At 30.1% G+C, this 19,234-nt stretch overlaps 2 protein-coding genes and 1 non-coding gene across 4 annotated transcripts; 2 read left to right on the plus strand and 1 right to left on the minus strand.

Annotated features, from left to right (window-relative positions):
* The first annotated feature begins 1,502 nt into the window (after window positions 1–1,502).
* On the plus strand, window positions 1,503–18,198 carry LOC109595195 (venom acid phosphatase Acph-1). 2 transcript variants are annotated; one of them, XM_049962612.1, is made up of 8 exons: window positions 1,503–1,509; window positions 16,436–16,528; window positions 16,578–16,609; window positions 16,668–16,775; window positions 17,122–17,361; window positions 17,419–17,601; window positions 17,661–17,999; window positions 18,050–18,198. In XM_049962612.1, exons 2-8 carry the CDS (start codon window positions 16,444–16,446, stop codon window positions 18,176–18,178), a joined length of 1,116 nt encoding a protein of 371 aa, XP_049818569.1. In that variant the 5' UTR covers window positions 1,503–1,509; window positions 16,436–16,443; the 3' UTR covers window positions 18,179–18,198. The 2 variants fall into 2 exon arrangements, with proteins under 2 accessions (XP_049818569.1, XP_049818568.1); XM_049962611.1 differs by lacking the exon at window positions 1,503–1,509 and adding an exon at window positions 16,265–16,354.
* Window positions 2,193–3,735, minus strand: LOC109595202 (uncharacterized). Its single transcript, XM_020010507.2, has 2 exons — window positions 3,660–3,735; window positions 2,193–3,433 (listed from the first exon to the last, which is right to left on the minus strand). The coding sequence occupies exons 1-2, from the start codon at window positions 3,678–3,680 to the stop codon at window positions 2,387–2,389; spliced, it is 1,068 nt and encodes a 355-aa protein (XP_019866066.1). The 5' UTR covers window positions 3,681–3,735; the 3' UTR covers window positions 2,193–2,386.
* Trnat-agu (transfer RNA threonine (anticodon AGU)) lies at window positions 16,979–17,052 on the plus strand. Its single transcript has one exon. It is a non-coding gene; the product is annotated as a tRNA-Thr (tRNA).
* Window positions 18,199–19,234: the final 1,036 nt, after the last annotated feature.

The raw sequence follows: 19,234 nt of genomic DNA on the forward strand, positions 1-19,234 counted from the left end.
AAGGGTATCGTATAATTTCTTATAACTCTCTCCTTTTAAAAGATATTGAATGTCAAAGTTTGAAGGATTTAATAAAAATTTCTTTTTTACTTCTAAACTTTATAACTCGTAGATAAATAAATATTATAAAATGTAAAATATATATCTTTGTAGGAAATTAAACGATCTACAAAAAAGTCTCTTATGGTTAAAAGATTACTCTAAACATTTCGAATCCCTATGCGTACAGATTTTAATAGGTTTTTAATAAAAATTTTAAATTTATCCATTTACGTCATGAATTCTGAGATAATTGATTATCTATTTAAGTTTATTTGTAAATAAATCCATTGAAAAATATTAAATCACGATAGTAAATTGTAATAGGATCGAAATTATTAAAAGAAATGAAAAAATTGAATAAAAGTAAATATATTCTAAAAACAAAAGATACGATATAATTTAGAACTGTTATTTTCAAAATTTATGACTTAAATGGATAAATTTAAAATATTTATTAAAAACTATTAAAATCAGTACACATCAGGATTCAAATACAATAAAAGTTTATGAAAAAACAAGATATATTATATATTTGTACGGTGAACGATATTGATATTAACAAGCTTAGTTAATTAATACAATTGTGTTTGAAATCAAAATCATACTGTTATATGATATATTTTTACAATTAATTTAACCACAAATAAATATTTATTGTTTATTATATTATTATCATTGTTTATTATATAATTTTAGTTATATTATTAATTTCATAAAATTATATTCAAACATAAATCTTATTTAATATGCTTTGCAGGTAAATATGAAATTGAAAAGAAAAACTAATTCTTAAACTGCACACGGATCCACGGTGATCACGTTTCGATTCGGAAACCGATACGTCCCGAACATAATGAACGAAAACGAGTACTCCAAATCGTCTTATACCCAGTCTTTGCCGAATGACCACACTGGTTAGGCAATTATTTTACGCTAGTAAGAATTGTGTTGCATACCTTTTGAATACATAAGATGAATTATATTTTTTTAATTGTTTTTCTAATTATTAAATTTTATTTGAATTGAAATTGAATTTATTAAATTAAATAGCAAATAACAGTAAGCAAATTAATTGTTTCTATCAAAGACAGGATTAAGATAATTACGTTTATGAAATGCAAATATACATAAAATTAACAAGCTTAATATAATGTAATCAAATAAAAATAGAAACTATAGTTGTAAACCGTTATTAAGTGACTAAAATAAAAATGATACATTATGTAGTAACAAATGCTATTGTTGTCTCGTATAATATTTCATAGAGAATAATAGCGTAAAAGCGTGACATTTAAAATTATTGTTAATTTTATTAATTATTGTACATTATAAAATATTATAGAACAATAGTTTAACGTTGCTTACACTGGTTAATGATGAATTGAAATGTCCTTGCATAAATTTATGTCATTAGTATTTTGTTTAGATTCTATTATTTTCGCCAGTTGATCATTGTTTTATTTGTTAGTAAGTATCGCATATTTTTGTTTCACAATTATTTTTAAGGTTGCAAACAATTAAAACGCCAAAAATCTTTTTTATTGACTATAATTTTTACAAACAGAATTCGAGTAGGTATTAGGCAGATGTAATCATGTATGATGACAAATGAACTTTGGTCTTGGTGCTTTTGATAAATTCCTTATTAGCGTGTGATTCGCGTGTGAAATACGGAAGTGAGTTTTGCACATTGTTACGAACATCTGCCTATTAATTTCCCCGGATCGAAAAGGGTACGACGAGTTTCCTTTTTCAGCAATGCACTTCCGACATTACACAACATAGACACACACATTCTAATCATGGAGTTGCGTAGGAACGAGAATTTATCTCTTTCCGTTGGCCAACGATGGAATTGTTTGCATTGTGCAAACGTGCACGTATTTTTCTCGGGATTCGTCCTGATTAAATCCTTGATCTTGGTGGGTCGTTAACCGTTCTATGCAGATGGGATAATGTGTGCAAGAGTGAAAGTACGACACCCGCAGGTTTTAATCGTGTCCTCGACCATGTTAAGAGTACGCTGGTACTATGAGGACTTATTTTATTACGTAAAACAGTGAAAGTAACTACTGCCATTATTATTTGATGAATCTTCTTCTTAAGAGCGAATAATTGGAATCAATAAAACACGCTGTCCAATTGTTTTTTTTTTTATTGTTTTTATTAAATCTTAAATTTACAACAAGTTAACAAATACTATACTCATAGAGAGAAACTTATAAAATAAAGTAGAAAAAACTCACTGGCGTACCTGTTATATACAAACATTTGTACTAAGAGCAAGAGAATGAGAAAAGACAATATTTACAGAAAACATAAAATTATTGAGCACAGTTGCAGATCAGTCCCAGCCGTGGTGGTGGTGGACAGCCACCCACACCTTCTCCCAAACGGGAATGGAGATCTTCTTCCACACCGGAACTTCTCTCGATTTCCATACGGGGACCCAGATCTGTTTCCATTCGTCCTTCCATGCCTGTTTCTTTTCCGTCACCCATTTCTGTACCTTCTCCGTCCTCCAGATTTGCACCTTCTCTTGCTTCCAGATTAGCTGCTTCTTCGGAATCCAAATCTGTTTCTTTTCGGTTCTCCAGATTTGCTCTTTCTTCGGGATCCAGATCTGTTTCTTTTCGGTTCTCCAGATTTGTTTCTTCTCGGTTCTCCAGATCTGTTTCTTCTCCGTTCTCCATGCCTGGATCCACTCGGATTTCCATTCCATTTTCTTGGACGGCACCCAGATTTGTTTCTTCTCAGTTCTCCAGATCTTCTTCCATTGCGGCTTCCAGATGAGTTTCTTCTTCCACAAGTCGTGTGCGGTGTATTCGCTGCCGTGGTCATCTTTGCCCAAATAGTGCTCTCCAGGGATTCCCACCTTGACCCATTCGGGTACCCAGATTTGTTTCCAGTCCGGTACTTGAATTTCCTTCCATGCGGGCACCTGAGTTTCTACCCACACCGGTTTCCAGATTTGTTTCGAATAGGGTACTTGGATTTCCTTCCAGTCCGGTACTTGGATTTCCTTCCAGTCGGGTACCTGAATTTCTTTCCACGCCGGCACTTGGACCTCCTTCCAATCGGGTACTTGGATTTCCTTCCACGCGGGCACTTGGATTTCTTTCCATATCGGTTTGCTGATCACCTTCCAATCCGGTACTTGGATTTCTTTCCAGATTGGGACCTGGATTTCTTTCCAGATTGGCACCTGAATCTTTTTCCAATCCGGTTTCCAAACCAGTTTCTTTTCAGTTTTCCAGGCTTTCACCCACTGTGTTTTCCAAGTCAGCTTTTTGCTCCAGTACCCTTCAGGCTCATGGTGGGATCGTTTTGTGCGCGAGAGACTAACCGGGCCAGTTTGAGATGGTACAACGAATATGCACCCAAGGATTACCTTAAAAATTTCAAAAAATTATATCTAAAATATTATAAATTAATATTATTGTAACAAAATTGCACATTAACGATTAAAATTTAAAATTTATTAATTGAAATTACGGTTACTGTGCCTGAAATGTAATCAAAATAAAATACGGGGTGTATGAATAATCCACAAAATCGCACAAAGTCACTAAAAATCCACTAAAAGGTCCTCGATTAGAAAAAAATAAATCACTAACCAAGAGTGCCCAACACTTCATCTTGTAAACTGTTGTCCCCAACTGCAGGGGTAGATGTGGCGTTAACCGCTGTTTGTTTACTGAGTATGTCTGTTTCGCACCCGCATTATATAGTTGGACATTTAGCAGCAGTTTCCCCCCGAAAATCCGTCGTTGGAGATGCTTTGAGGGGGGCTACAAACGCACCGCTTTCTTCCGCCGCCCGGTGTCTCGAAAAGTGGGGTGAACGCCGGCCTGAAAATACTTCCTAATGCCGTCTATACGACTGGAGATAAATTTTTTTTTTTTACACACACACACACACTTATGATTTATGACCTATTTTATCGGTACGACTTCCGATCGGTGTATTGCCGATCTGACTTACGGTTATTAGACCATGGTTAATTTGCTGGGAGTGAATTTATTTCGTATTGCGGTTATTTCGTTCGGAGTTTTATGTAATGAAGGTGTGATGGTTTAATTATTGGGACTAGCCCACATTTTTTGGTACGGATCGTGACGGTTTCAGTGCGTTTCGAACGGTTTAGTGTATGTGTGAAAATCTGTGCCACATCTCGATTGTTTCTTTGAATCTTTCCCGTTGTATTGTGCGATTATTACAATAAAAAGTGAAAACTCTACCTTCATTTCCAGTTAAATAAAATGAATTTAATATAATTTTTATGAAACTAACATTTAAACATTAAATTTTGTTGGGTATTTCAATTAGTAAACCAATGGAGTAGTAATTGATTGATTGAATTAGTTAACGATCAAAACAAATCGACTTATCGGTTGAAATTTTATGGGTTATTCCGTAAGTAACACCTGATAATTCAATCAGCAGTTGCTCAATCACGACAAACAATGCAGACTAATTCTTAGATCTTCAAGGATGTTTGAGTAAAAACTATTTTTTTCAGTCAAAGTTTGTACTCATTTATTTGCATAATGTTATTTTGTAATCAACTTATACAATTTACTGAATAATAAGAAAATAATTAAAATGCCTTTTTATAGAAAAACCATTAATTAAATGCCTATAAAATTAAAGTACTATTCTTAATTAAATCAATCAATATTTTTAATATTTCCTTCTTTCAAACATGTATTAAAAACATTTAATTCTTTATTTCGAATGAATTTAAAATTTCTTAATGTGGAATCAGAGGTACATCTGCATTGATTAAAATCAGGAATTGTATTGTATAAATTGCATTGTTCATTCATGTTTGGATATAAATCTTCACGGTTGAAACGAACAATTGATTAATCTTTGTTATTTATTACTTTTTATTGAGACAAACCCCAACATGTCTCACACTCGTAAAATTATGCAAGTATAGAAATTATTTAGGGGTCATTTAAAAAAGGAATAATAAAAATTAAAATTGAACAAGGCGAATCAAGATATAAAATTTAATTCTCTTTTGTAAAAATCATTAAAATGTTATATTCGAAAATTTTTTGAGATTGCGATCTTCGACATGGCGTTATGTAAATTAGGCTGTTTCACAATTGAGTTACAAACGCGTTAATGTTGAGTATGTTTGACCACTTAATATCTTTTATTTGTTGACTTGTGTGTGTGACTAACAGATTACACAAAATCCATAACCTACCTTTCATTTTGAACATTGGGAATTTTGTTGCAAATTCAATTATTTTCTAGGAAACAATTCTCTCATGAAATAATTGTGTGTATGATATGTAAACGAATTAAAATTTACTAAAGCAAGGTCCAGTTATTATTTATGAGGTTCAAATTGGTGAATTGCATATCTGTACGTACATGTGGGCAGCAGGATTTATTGCCGTTTCACTAGATTAACGAAGATATTCGAGATAAACTTGTATTTCCACACTTACTGATTTACATACAAAGACTTCATTACGTGCACTTGTCAATCTGATCATTGTAATAGACTATTAATAAGTGTTAATAAGTGTAATATAAATATTATTATTTATTAAAATACAATAAAAATTAAATAGGAAATAACATAACTATAAAATCCATGATTGAACGAACATTCACTGGTATAATTGCGGATAAGTCAGATAAATGTTAATAGTAATTATGCAGTAGCAAATTATTATAAGCTAAGTTCACAATAAATTTAATTCCACAATTTGACATCGATTGATAATTGCTAATTAGAAATCTGAGTGAGTGTGGCGTTTGCAATGACAATTTCTAAACCATTGCAATAATCGTACGTACTTGGGAATTATTTTATTATTTTCAAGGCGTAAAGTCAAGGTAAATGAATGTTTATTTTGATTTCTTAAATATTCGATGCTACTCGACGTTTCGACATTAGCTGCAATTCGTTTTTAGTACTTGGACAACAATTTGGGCCAAGATTATTATCTAAACGTTAGGCAACGTACATTCTATTTTTTACAGGGTTTTGCGTCGATCAGAAATTCAATTTTATCGAAAACAAAACCAATGTGTGGAGAAATTTTTCGGTTGTCTTCTCGACTTCCTGATTCATCAGTCACGCACATTTACCCAACAATATATACAATAAATAACTAATAAATAATGATGCGTAATAACAGATGTTTAATATGTATTATTGGTGTTTTAAAAGCCCACGGTTCTGTCTTTATGTAATGGTTCTTCATTTTGCAAAACGCCTACAATTAAAAAAATACATTCCAAACATTTTTCGAGCTGCGAAATGTAGGTTCATTGTTGGCGTAGGTTAGTGAAAACAAAGCGAGCAATTATTTATTCAAATGCGATGAGGTAAAGTCGCAGCATGCTTGCAAGTGAGCATGTGATTGGAGATTAACACATATGTAACAGGTATTGCTGTTAACATATAAACTGCATTATTAAACTCGGGTGGATCTTGCCTTTGCATTTAAACTACATATATATTTGTAATTTTTGTGAAAGTGGACATTGTGCAGTTTTTTTGAGAATATGCACGTTGCCTTTTGGGAAAGCGGTCGCTCCCCAAAATCTTCGTTATGACCTGTGCAGATCTTAATCGTACCTGCTAACTGTTTCGTTGATTGATTCATCATATTCATTCATTCAGTTCAATACGAACCTGGTAGTTGGATGATTATGATCTGTTAGAGAAAGTATTGAAAAAACATTTACTAAAAAATTTATAGATAAGATAGATATTTTTATAAAATGAAACTTTCATTAAACAAATAATTTACCTAAATAATTTATCGACAAAAAATGTGTGAACATGCCTAATATATCATATTTAGATTGTGTACGTGTCTTTTAAAGAGATACATTCACTTTATTATTATTGCCAATATATGATAATTAATTACGCTTTACGGTACAACAGAATTATGTAAATTTAAGTAACGTCCCGGTTAAATTCATACCTTCAAACATCTTTGTTTATTGAAGTATTAATTAATTAATATATGATTTAGAAAGAATTTTGGTATATTCTTACTTTATTATTTTTTATTTGATTATTTAAATCTTCCTAAAATATTTGAGTAACTCTAATAATATGATAACGTTGAACTGAGCAGAAAAATATTTATTGCTTTAATTCTACTCTATATTATCCAAATTATCTAATTGCGCATGCTTTAATATGTTTTATATGTGACACTACATATTTATATATTAATGTTTAATAAACCTTTAACACGGAGTTTGTAGAAGTTGTTGGTTTAAAACATACTGTTACTTTTATAAGTTAGTCAAAGAGTTGAAAACATTAAATTATTAATCATATTAATATAATGTTTATTTCTTATTCTTAATTATTATTATTTTTTATACATAATTTTAATATATTATTTTATTAGAACAAAATTTATTATAAAAAAGTAAATGTATTGTTTTGATTTAAGAAGAAATTTGGTATATTTTTTTGTATTTGAGTTACATTAAACATTATTTTTTATTTGTTTATTTTAATCTTCCTAAAATATTTGAGTAGGTGTAATATATGATAACGTTGAACTGAGCAGAAAAATATTTATTGCTTTAATTCTATCCATTGTTATCTAAATTGTCTAATTGAGCATGTTTTATATATGATACTACAAATTTATTTATTAATGTTTAATAAACATTTAACACAGACGGGATATTACGTTTGTAGAAGTTGTTCGTTTAAAACATACTGATACCTTAATTATTAAGTTAGTCAAATAGTTGTAAACATTAAATTGTTAATTAATTTAATGTTTATTTCTTACTCTTAATTATTATTATTTTTGTACCTTATTTCAATATATTATTTTATTATAAGAAAGTTTATTATAAAAAGTTAATTTAAAGTTTTTATTTAAGAATAAATTTGGTATATTCTTTTCGTATTTGATTTGCATTAAACATTTTATTATGTATTAATTGATTTAATTTTAATAATTTAAAATTTATTATGTATTATTTGATTTAATCTTCCTAAAATATTTGATAACGTTAAACTGTGCAGAAAAAAATTATTGCTTTAATTCTATTTATTGTTATCTAAATTATTTAATTATGCATGCTTTAATATGTTTTATATGTGACAATACATGTTTATTTATTAATGTTTAATAAGAGGGGATATTTAAAACATAATGTTAACGTAATTAGTAAGTTTGATTTAGTTTTATAATTTAAAGTTTAACATATTTGTTATTCTTAATTATTATTATGTTTTTTGCATGATTTCAATATATTATTTTATTAGAAGAAAGTTTATTATAGAAAAGTAAATTTAATTTAATAAACGTTTAACACAGAGGATATTACGTTTGTAGAAGTTGTAGGTTTAAAACATACTGTTATCTTTATTATTAAGTTAGTCAAACAGATGAAAACATTAAATTATTAATCATATTAATATAATGTTTATTTCTTATTCTTAATTATTATTATTTTTATACATAATTTCAATATATTATTTTATTATAAAATAATTTGGCATCCATGTTATAAGAAACATTTTTAATTTGAAAAAATGACGATAATTAAAAACTAAACAAATGAATTTAAGAATAAGTTAAGAACTAATAACTAAATTTTTAGATGCGTAGTATTACATTACAATTAAAAAATTATGTAATATAATATTAAGATAAGATAACTAGTAGATGAAAAATTGGGTGTTGAATACCACAACAATTGTTTATGTATTTAGATCGAATAAAAATTCATAATCGTTAATAGAATCGACGAATTTACATATGTACAACATCTATTATTTTCTCCAGTTCGATGCTGAGCAGCAGCTATTTTCCAATTGTAATTTTAAAATTTATTCACAACTGATTCCGATTAAAATGAATGTTTAGTCATATGAATGTTGCAAAATGATGAAAAATTCGTAGTTAACACGCCTACGAATATTAACAATATTAAACTGTTTTTTTCTATACTTTCTAAATCAGCCTTCTAAACACCATTATGTCATAAATATTAGGTATTATTAATTATTAATTACAACATTTCAAGCAAAATATTGGTGAGTAAATTACAAAGTTTTAAATTTTTGCGATCAAATAAATGTTCGAACTTTCATCAGGACTTTATGTAACGTTTGTTTGTTTGATGAGCCTTCGAGTCGCAAGTGGTATAGAAAGTGCGATTGTCGACCTGTCAAAATCGGTATTCTCAAAAATGCAAATGACCGTTTTAGCGCATTAATTAAAAAAATGCATTCCGATGTTTATCCATCGGCCGTAATTAATTCTGAGAGAAAATATGTGTTTGTGTCAGTCAGTTTATTACAGACATATGCTGGTACCAAGTCAATGTAATTTATGATACCGATGTTATATAACTGTTTTATTTTATTATTAATAACCTTTCAACTTTGACTTTTCATTTTCTTTTCGGGTACACACTTATTTGGAGAGCGGCGCTCCGATTGTGCGTAGATATTGTTTCATTAACTGTTATTTATGTAGAGAAACGCTCATAAATTGGCCAATTACGTAAAACTATCGAAATCTTTCCTATACTAGTAGGCCTCAAATTAACTAATAATAAACAATTTTAAACAGTTACATTTTTTAAATCATTTTCTGTTAAATATTTAACAATAGCATCATCAGAATTAATTTAAATAAATCACCCACTTTCATTTAGTTACGATTATTCATTAGTCCACATATTAAAATTCAAGAGCAACGGATTTATGTGAACATCATCTAAATTTAATAAATAATACATGGATTGTTATAAATTAATAATTAATTAACTATTCGATTTGGTTCGTACACTGCACAATACATATTCAAAAACTTTTTTCTGTATCTTTTTAATATTTTCCAAAAGAATAAACAATTTCACGTCTAAATAATCGTTTCAAACAAGATAAAAAAGTGACTGATGACAAATAAAATAGAAACCGATCGAATTCATATTCAAATTAAATCGTCTCGAGTGTGACTTTATTGGTAGCACGTGCCTTTGATTTGTTTGCCGCCACGACGGTTTATTAATATTCACAGGAACACAAATCCGAAGCAATCAAGTGTCATCATCGATTAACATAATTATAAAATGTGGGAAATATCGAACAACTTAATTAATATTAATTCTTCCTATTTTCCTTATAAACAATTATAATAGGAATAGGAGGAAGGAAGTAGAAATTTTCTATTTATCAATCAACAACACATCACTATAACAACACATAATAATAAACTACGTCCTATTAAAAAGAAATAAAAAAGTGATAGGCGAGGATTTAGATTTTTAGCACAGATATAAATCGTGCTTCTGGTCATAAAGAAAGTCGTGCAAGGAAGTGAACTAGTTGTTACGTAACTTGGCCATAAATACCACTAATTCGTTAGGATGTAACCTTCACCTTGCACAACGCTCCATATTATCCCACATTTCTCGCCATACCTACTTACTAATCCATTTCACTCTAGACTCACTCTTCTTATTTAGTGATCTTATGCAATGTTAAGTTATTTGGGTGAGGTTTTATTTTTTTCAATTAATAAGTTTGTTCAATTTCCTATTTTTGTTTACTAACGAAACAAATTAGTAGGACACTGAACACATTGACTTGGTTCAAGTGAACATGTCGTATTTTTCCAAATGAATTAAGAACGTTTGTTAGATAATTTCATGGATGCTTTCTTTGCTGTGTTTTTTCCTCCACATACGTATTAACTACTTACACAACACCATTTGTTTTAACAATAAGTAAAAGTGATTTATGCTCGTTTTACAATGTAAAGTATCTTCTTAGAATGTTAGAATTTCTCTGCTATAATTAAAAAAGTCATGAAGCTGCTACTTCCTTCATAATTAATGGTGATTAATTCATCATCGCAAAAGATGCAAAACTATGTGACCTGAAAGATTTAACATAACAGTGACAAGTTTGAGTAAATACAAATAAATTAATTTCATTATTTCTTAATTGTCTTACGCATCGACAAGAACAAAACCGTAAAATGGATTAATTAATTAATTAACAGGATCCAGGAAGTCGAACGGTAATTCGAATTTCTCTCCATCACATTTGGAATGCCATTTCGTAATGAGCATTTCAATTTTGCCATTAACCACAATAATAATAATAATAATAAATTGACCCGGATCGAGACGTGAAATTATCAACGGTCGAGAATGATGACGGACGCGAATTTTAAAGGGCCATTTCTCACGGGACTCGCCTTAATTATACCGCATGTCGCTACTTTAGTTCAATTATCGTTGCATAAAGTTGCATTTTGGACAACCCGTAATTTTTATGCGCCTACCAAAACACATTTTTCTTTTGCTTCAATTTCTGCATGTGTGGGGCACGTGATGTGACGCAATTCCGGCTTTACTTTCTTTTATCATTAAGCTTTTGTGTTAAGTTTGGGATGAGTCAGCAACAATCTCGATAAATGAACATTAGTTTGTTACGTATCTCTTAAAAAAATGAAATGGAAGCAGTATGCATGTTGGGAATCACAACACTTATTTTTATTTCTAAAAATTATTTATTTAACTTGCTTGCGGCCATCCTATCATGTGTGAAGTTTGAGACAAATTTTGGGATGTTAAAATATAAATTTATATGAGTTTATAGCTGGGTATCTCGATTTCCGAAGTGAACTCTATATAATGATTGGACTATATTTATAAACTAACTTAACAAAGAACTTAAGATAAAATATAAGTCATCAAGCTAAGGTATAAAATCTAGAGCATGATATCATTATTAAAATTATGTTTCAACCACGGAGGAATATAATATTATGATAAAATAATTTAAGTAGTAGTACAATATAAGATTATATTCTGCGCATATAAATAAATAATTAATTGGATATCGAATATAACATAATATAACATATAATACAAATAAATAATTAAGTGGGTATCGAATATAACATACATGTAAATAAAGTTAGTTTTGTGCACGCGTGTTCGTAGAAAGCGCGAATAAATCGGACGGAATGGGTTTTAGATAAGAGGGAATTCAAGTCCGGGATAATTATTGTCTGGGCAAGGCCGTGTGTGATTTTTATGTAACAAAATCATATTCGTATCATGTTTTTAATGGCCGAAGGCGCAGACGTGAAACCTGTACAGAAAGTTCACGACGGAGCTTTAAAGAAAGTGATTTTAATTTCCGATTATTAAACGGCCGACCGAATGTGGGTTTGTTTCTGGCCTTTTTTCGGTACGTAATTAACTGGTTGGGAAAATTTTATACATCCATCAATCGTTCCTTAATTAATTAGTTTATTTGTTTTTGTACAATCAAAAGCATGTTTGAAAATTATGATGGTCGTTGACTGAGTGAACTGAATTATATATGAAATGAAGGAAATAATAAAAGACATCATTAAGGACATAGTCATCTAGATCGTTGCGTAAGATGCGAATGTCTTCATAATGTAAACATATAATTATGAACAGCGGCGACTTTTATTACTTATTTTATTTTGCATTCAAAAGATTACTTGAATAACCCTGAAAAGATGATGATAAAAAAGCAATAAACATGTGTCTTGTATTAATGGGATTTTCTAAATAATTTTATGACTGTTTTGAAGGCAAATAATTATCGACATTTTTATGAACAGTTTTGCAGAAACTCAATTAACAATGGTCGCCGATTCGGACACTTAAACCAACAAACCACATGCAACACGAACACATTTAATGCATTTTCTTTCCGACGATTTCGTTGTGCAATTTAATTGTTCGAACAAAATACTTTGCAATGTCTAGTTATTTAGGTGACCGTTTCTAGCCTTGTCTTCTGTGGAATAACTTATTAGAACACTTCTAATGCTGCAATTCTTTTGATTATATTTAAGAAAGCACATTATAAATTTCATCAGGTCACACATACTAGAATTATTGTAAAATATGTAAAAGAACAAATGATCTTTTTACATAATGAAACGCAAATGAGCGTAATTAATAATTACAGTTTCGACTGTACAATAGGAAACGAAATGATCAACCAGACCGTAAAATCTATGTCGATTCACTTCACCTAAAGAGACGATTCACTCAGGAATTCCATAAAATATCGGACACAACGATCTACTATACTATAAAGCGGTGTTACGCAATCTTTGTTTATTTACGGTTTTTTATTCAGACTGGTATTAATTATAGGACTATTAGAACACCTTGCTTTAACAAATCAACCGTGTAACTATCCACTTTTATTAGTTGTCTAGTCTACAAACATAACGTCACGTTGCGGTAAAAGTAGACTGTTCAGCAATTAATTCATGTTTTTATTATTATTTTTTTGTTTTAAATTCTTCCTTCGTTTGTTTCTACTCAAAGTTTATTACGAGAAGAGAAATTTATTCATTAAAAACCAACAATACCTTAAAAGTTTAATTTTGTAACGTTCCGAGAGACTTTTAATTATATTCAATTTAATGATTGGGGAAGAGAAACATTAATGAATAAATAAACTGAAATTCATAACACAACGAAATACTTATACATGCATACGTGTATGTATGTTGGCACAACAGTGTTAACGATTGTTTAATGTCTATGAATACTTAACAAGTAATTCCCTACCTTCCAATAAGGAAACAACCGAAAATCTTCCACGTCAATCAAAACAACCTATTGCAAAAACAAAAAACGCGGAAACGATTTATTCACGGTCCAGTTTAGACAAAAGGGGCGCGGTACGCCGGTGCACTTTGGTCAACAACGACCGGACATAAAACCCGGACAGGAACATATCGGGACCAATGTACTATGTGCCACAATGTGAGTAATCCTTTCACCGTATCACGAAGAAGTGTGCGTCAGTGAAATTAAATTCTATTGCGTAAATGAGTCAATCTTGTGAATTGAACGTGCACAATCGTCCTTATGTAACACTTTGCGGTTTCGTTTATGGCAACGAAGAAACTTCAATTTTGACCAAATACATCTTTAAAGTGGTAATTACGCTTTCTGTTACCTGTCATTTTGCATTTACGCACTCCTGAAATCTGTCAATTAACAATACTGAAATTAATTTAATTTGTTTTAATATTTTGTACTACTTCTCTAATAAAATATCGATTTTTATTTAAATTAACCTTATTTGTTTATATCGTTTATTGTTATATATTATTTAAAATACTAATAATCTTATTTAATTGACATTCCATCATCATTATTATTATTATTATTATTATTATCATTATTTTTATTATTAATATTATTATTATCAATCATTATTATCATTATTATCATTATCATTATCATTTTTATCATAATTATCATTATTATTGTCATTATCTATTACTATTGCTATTGCCATTGCTATTGCCATTGCTATTACTATTGATATTGCTATTTCTATTGCTATTGTTATTGCTAATTAAATTTAAGGAGTTGCCAAAGTTATATCTTGGTAAAAAGTGGGCTTTTGTCTACTTATTATAATATTTTTTATAATACCGAAATAATCTGCAGTATACCACTGTGTATTTATTGTTATTGTTACTATTCCTGTTACTGTTACTGTTAGTATTATTATTATTAATATTATTTTAAATCGTTTTAAAAAATTATCCATAAGTGAGAGCTCATTACAATAATGTTAATAATAGTTCTACTGTGACATACTGAAAAGTCAAATTCCAGAAACCATTTTTGTTCGAGAATTATTTTATTTTTGGGTGTGTAAATTCAAAAGGACGGTTTCTAATGATATACATATTAACGAATTAACAAAAATGTACGTTTTCTCTAATTATATTTCCGCCAAAAACAACTTACCACTCCTTAAGTCTAACATAAAAATCGATCAACCGAATTATCTTATATCGATCAATATTGTCGAATCGTTCGTAACATGTGACAGAGAGTTTTGTAACATTAATTAGCATGAACGTTCGATATTTGATTAAGAGTGAACAATAAAAGAGTTTAAGATTTAACGAGCCGTTCAGTAAATGGTAGGCAACTTTTTTATGATCCATAAAACGAAACGAGATATGAAGACGGAGGAGGAAATGTGCAATTTGCCTTGAAGATGGGAACGTTGCATTGGACTTAAACTTGAATTTCGCTTTCATCAGATAAAGCGGGAGAAAATCGTGATGCTACGTACAAATACTTGTTTGTAACCTTTTGCTTTCGTTACTACAATACGTATTTATATTAGACGATTAGTGCTGTATGGTGCCGCATTTTGACGGTAGAAAGTTATCAAATTAACCCATTTCGCATCGGTCATTTGCGAATGAACGATGAGCTAATTACGAATGATAATTCGTCTCAATTTCCTGTCACAAATGTTGTATGCGATTATCTAATAATATCGATAACCGAACGAAAAGTGTATAGAAAGTGTTACATGTCGTGTATACCGTTGTTAATGAGATTATTTAATTTCTTGATCAACTGTATAAGGATGAATTTGAATAATTTTAACGGGACTGCTCGCACTTTCAAGACCACTTCAGGGAAATTACCGTTCAGGAAACCGATAAAATAATGTTCTAAACTCTTACTTCCCATTACTTAGGAAATTTTATATAAGTCGCGGAAAACATTTCGTCGAATCGTCGAAAAATCTTTCTTTAAAAACTAATTGTCTCTTTACCAGTTCTATCGCATGAGTGAAACTTTTACTGACATTAATAGCTAGATATTTTATAATTACAATACAATTGTTTAAAAGTACATGAAATTGATTTTAGCACAAGTTTTGTAATTAAAATTGCAACACCAAATTTCATCGGGCACCTTTTTAATTTTACTTATGTAAACAACAAATTAAGTTTAAATGTAAACGAAAATTAAATTTCCAAACCGCACATCATAAAAGATGAAACGGGGGAAAGTGTAATAACTAACTTAACTCCGAGAGTCATTTCGGACGCTGTGCCAAGACCATTATTACTTTTACAGCAATTAAAATAACCGTGATATTATTTACCACATTCGTAACATTTCAATAGTTTCTAAACGTGGCAAAAAAGTGCGGCGTCTGAGAAAACTGAAATACGGACCTGTTGATTCTCTCAGACATAGTGGAACAACCGAGAGAAGATCAGGAAACGATCGAGCAAAGTAAATATCAATCTACAAATAGTTGCGATGTCGGAAGCTGCCACGCTTTATGCGAAAGTAAACACAATAGATTAAAAAGAACGTATGTGGATTTTGTTGCACTCTGACTATCTCATGGTTAACTTAATCATTTCTGTTGTTCCAAATAGATTTTATTGTGTGAAAAAGTGTTAAAAATGATTAAAAGAATCAGACTACAGAACAGAATGTTAGTGTCATTCGGAGTAATTTTAGTAATCTGCGTGTGTAATTTGTGACGTTTATTTTTTGTTTGGTTTTCCTATTTTAGATTCAGTGATGTCTAGACTGAACAATGGTAAGGTAGCTGATAAGCTGTTGCATTCGGGGAAAAATTGTATTAACAAAAAAATGACGAATAATTGTAAGTGTTCTGTTTATTTTTTAATTGTGGCTTTAGCTGTTTTTTATAGGTCGGGGCGATAGCCTAATTTTGGCACATGTGGTATGATTTATTGTAAGTTTCCTATTGGAAAATTATTTATTTTTTCGGAGATTTATAGGTTTTCAGACATGGACATAGGACACCACTTGGTAAAAGTGAACTTTATCCAACAGATCCTCATAACAATAACACATATTTCCCAATCGGTTTCGGCCAACTCACCAACGTAAGATTCAAATTTTTACAAGATTTTCCTTTATTTTTTTTAATTTACTGTTTTTTAAATGTAAAAAAGTTTGTATAACATACGATATTTTATTGTTTACAAGGACGATTTTGAATAAATAATTTATAAAAACTAAAAAAAAATTAAATTTATAATTTTATTAATAGAGATAAAAATACTACACAATAGTATAGAATACCAACGGCGCCGTGGCTTAGTTGGTTAAAGCGCCTGTCTAGTAAACAGGAGATCGTGAGTTCGAATCTCGCCGGGGCCTATGTTTTTTTACCTTTAACAAACATATTCCTTTCATCAAACCACACTTATTTTTTTTTGTTAATTTTAGCAAGGAAAACAAAAAATGTATGATTTAGGCAAAGAACTGAGAAAAAGATACAATGGCTTATTAGGAGACGTTTATTATCCCGATGTCGTGGACGCACGATCAACAAAATCAGCCAGAACAATAGCTTCGTTACAGTATTGCCTTGCTGGACTTTTCCCCCCCAACGAATATCAATTATGGAATAAGGATTTAAATTGGCAAGCAATCCCAGTCTATTACAAAGAGAGAGAAGATGATAAAGTTGTTTTCTTCATTTTTTCCCTTCATTACTTTCATAATAAGTTATTCATTTTTTAGGAATTACTGGGTGTGGACAGTTCAGAATATTTTCACAAGTATTCTGAAAATTTACAATCAGATTTCTGGCAACAAGAATTTAAAACATACCAAGAAACATTCGACTACATAAACGAACATTCAGGTCTAAACATGAGCAACTTCTGGGATACTTATTTGCTCTATTTCGGTCTTAAAACCGAAGTAAGTCTTTTTGTATCATTCACATGATTGACTATTTTACGATCTTTCTAACATTTCAGACCGAATGCGGTTTGGAACTACCAAAATGGTGGGATAAAGTTTGGCCGGAGAAAATCACAGAAATGGCAATAAGACAATATTCGATTGCCTACACCAAGTCAGAAATGAAAAAACTGTGTTGTGGCTTATTTTTTAATAAAATCATCGAAGACACCATGAAGAAAATTAAGGAACCTCGGGGAAATGAATTCGAGAAAAAAATGTATTTGTACAGTGTCCACGACAGTAACATGGCTATGTTGCTTTTTGCTTTAGGTGCCTTTGATAATTGTATACCTAAGTACGGGTCTTATATTAGTTTTGAAGTTCATAAAATAAATGACACTTTTGGATTCAAGGTAAGTATATGTAACATGTATTGTCATGATATTATTTATATGCTTTTTAGATCTATTATCAGAATTATGAAAAACCAGAACCAGTTTCTGTTATTTTACCTAATTGTCAAGAGTTTTGTCCTTTAGATGATTTTGTTGCATTTCTTAAGGACATTTTACCGGATAAAACGGAAAATTAAATATAACATTTAATAAATTGCCTAGTCGTATTATTTTATTTAATTAAAAATTGCAGAAGACTTAAAACAATTTAATACGGTTCTGTGGAATCTAAGAAAAGTGAAATTGCAGTCTATTGGCTCGAATGCATCGGTACCGTATGACAAGAGATGTTTTTGCAGATGCTGCTCCTCTAATTCATGCATAAAATGAGTGGTCGTTTACAACTAATTAAAAGCTAATATACTAATTTAACATTAGATGTGGTTAGTATCTTAGTTTTTAAGATAATTGGTGAATTTTTTAGTTTGTGTTCTCACAGTAGGTTAAACTGTTAAACTGAGTTTCACTTTCTTATTTGTGGGAAGATGGGCATAATATACTCTCATTAGTGGCTACAATAATTCTTTTGCTGAATTAGCTTCTCATTTTGTTGTAACAATGCTCAAATTTGAATTAAAATTAGTTGTACAAATTAAAATCTAATTAATTTGTTTTCCTTAAACACATATGCTAAAATTATTTTTATATATTGTACAGTCGACTCTTATTAATTCAAACCTTCGATAATTCGAGCCTCGCTATAATTCAAAGATATGACGAGTTCCCTAGAAAATCTATTTATATTTCGATCTAAATCATTCCATTATTATGCACTTGGTAATTCGAACAAAAAAATCATCGCTACGTAACAAAACGACGCGTTAAACACTCGACAAAGTTGCAGAGAGAATAAGAGACTCAATTTCAAACTTGTATCATCGTGCACGAGCCTTTATTTTTGTAATCATTAGTTTGACACACAATTTTTCACGAATTGGTTTGTTTAGTTAAATTGTAGTTACTCTTGCTCTTTCGTTGGTTGTATACAGATTAAATAAAAGTTTGTGTTAGATTTGCTAAAAAGGTGTTAATCGAAAAAATAGAGGGAGATGAGAAGAAAAGTGATGTTGAGAATTTAAGATTGCTCTGAGTACTCTCTCAACTATCATAAAGCACAAGGAGAAAATTTATGATGTTCAAACGCTAGAGTACGAAAAAAACTACTAAAGGTGAATTTCCCCGTGTGAAAGGAA

Source organism: Aethina tumida, chromosome 2, assembly GCF_024364675.1.
Source record: "Aethina tumida isolate Nest 87 chromosome 2, icAetTumi1.1, whole genome shotgun sequence".
Taxonomy (NCBI): domain Eukaryota; kingdom Metazoa; phylum Arthropoda; class Insecta; order Coleoptera; family Nitidulidae; genus Aethina; species Aethina tumida.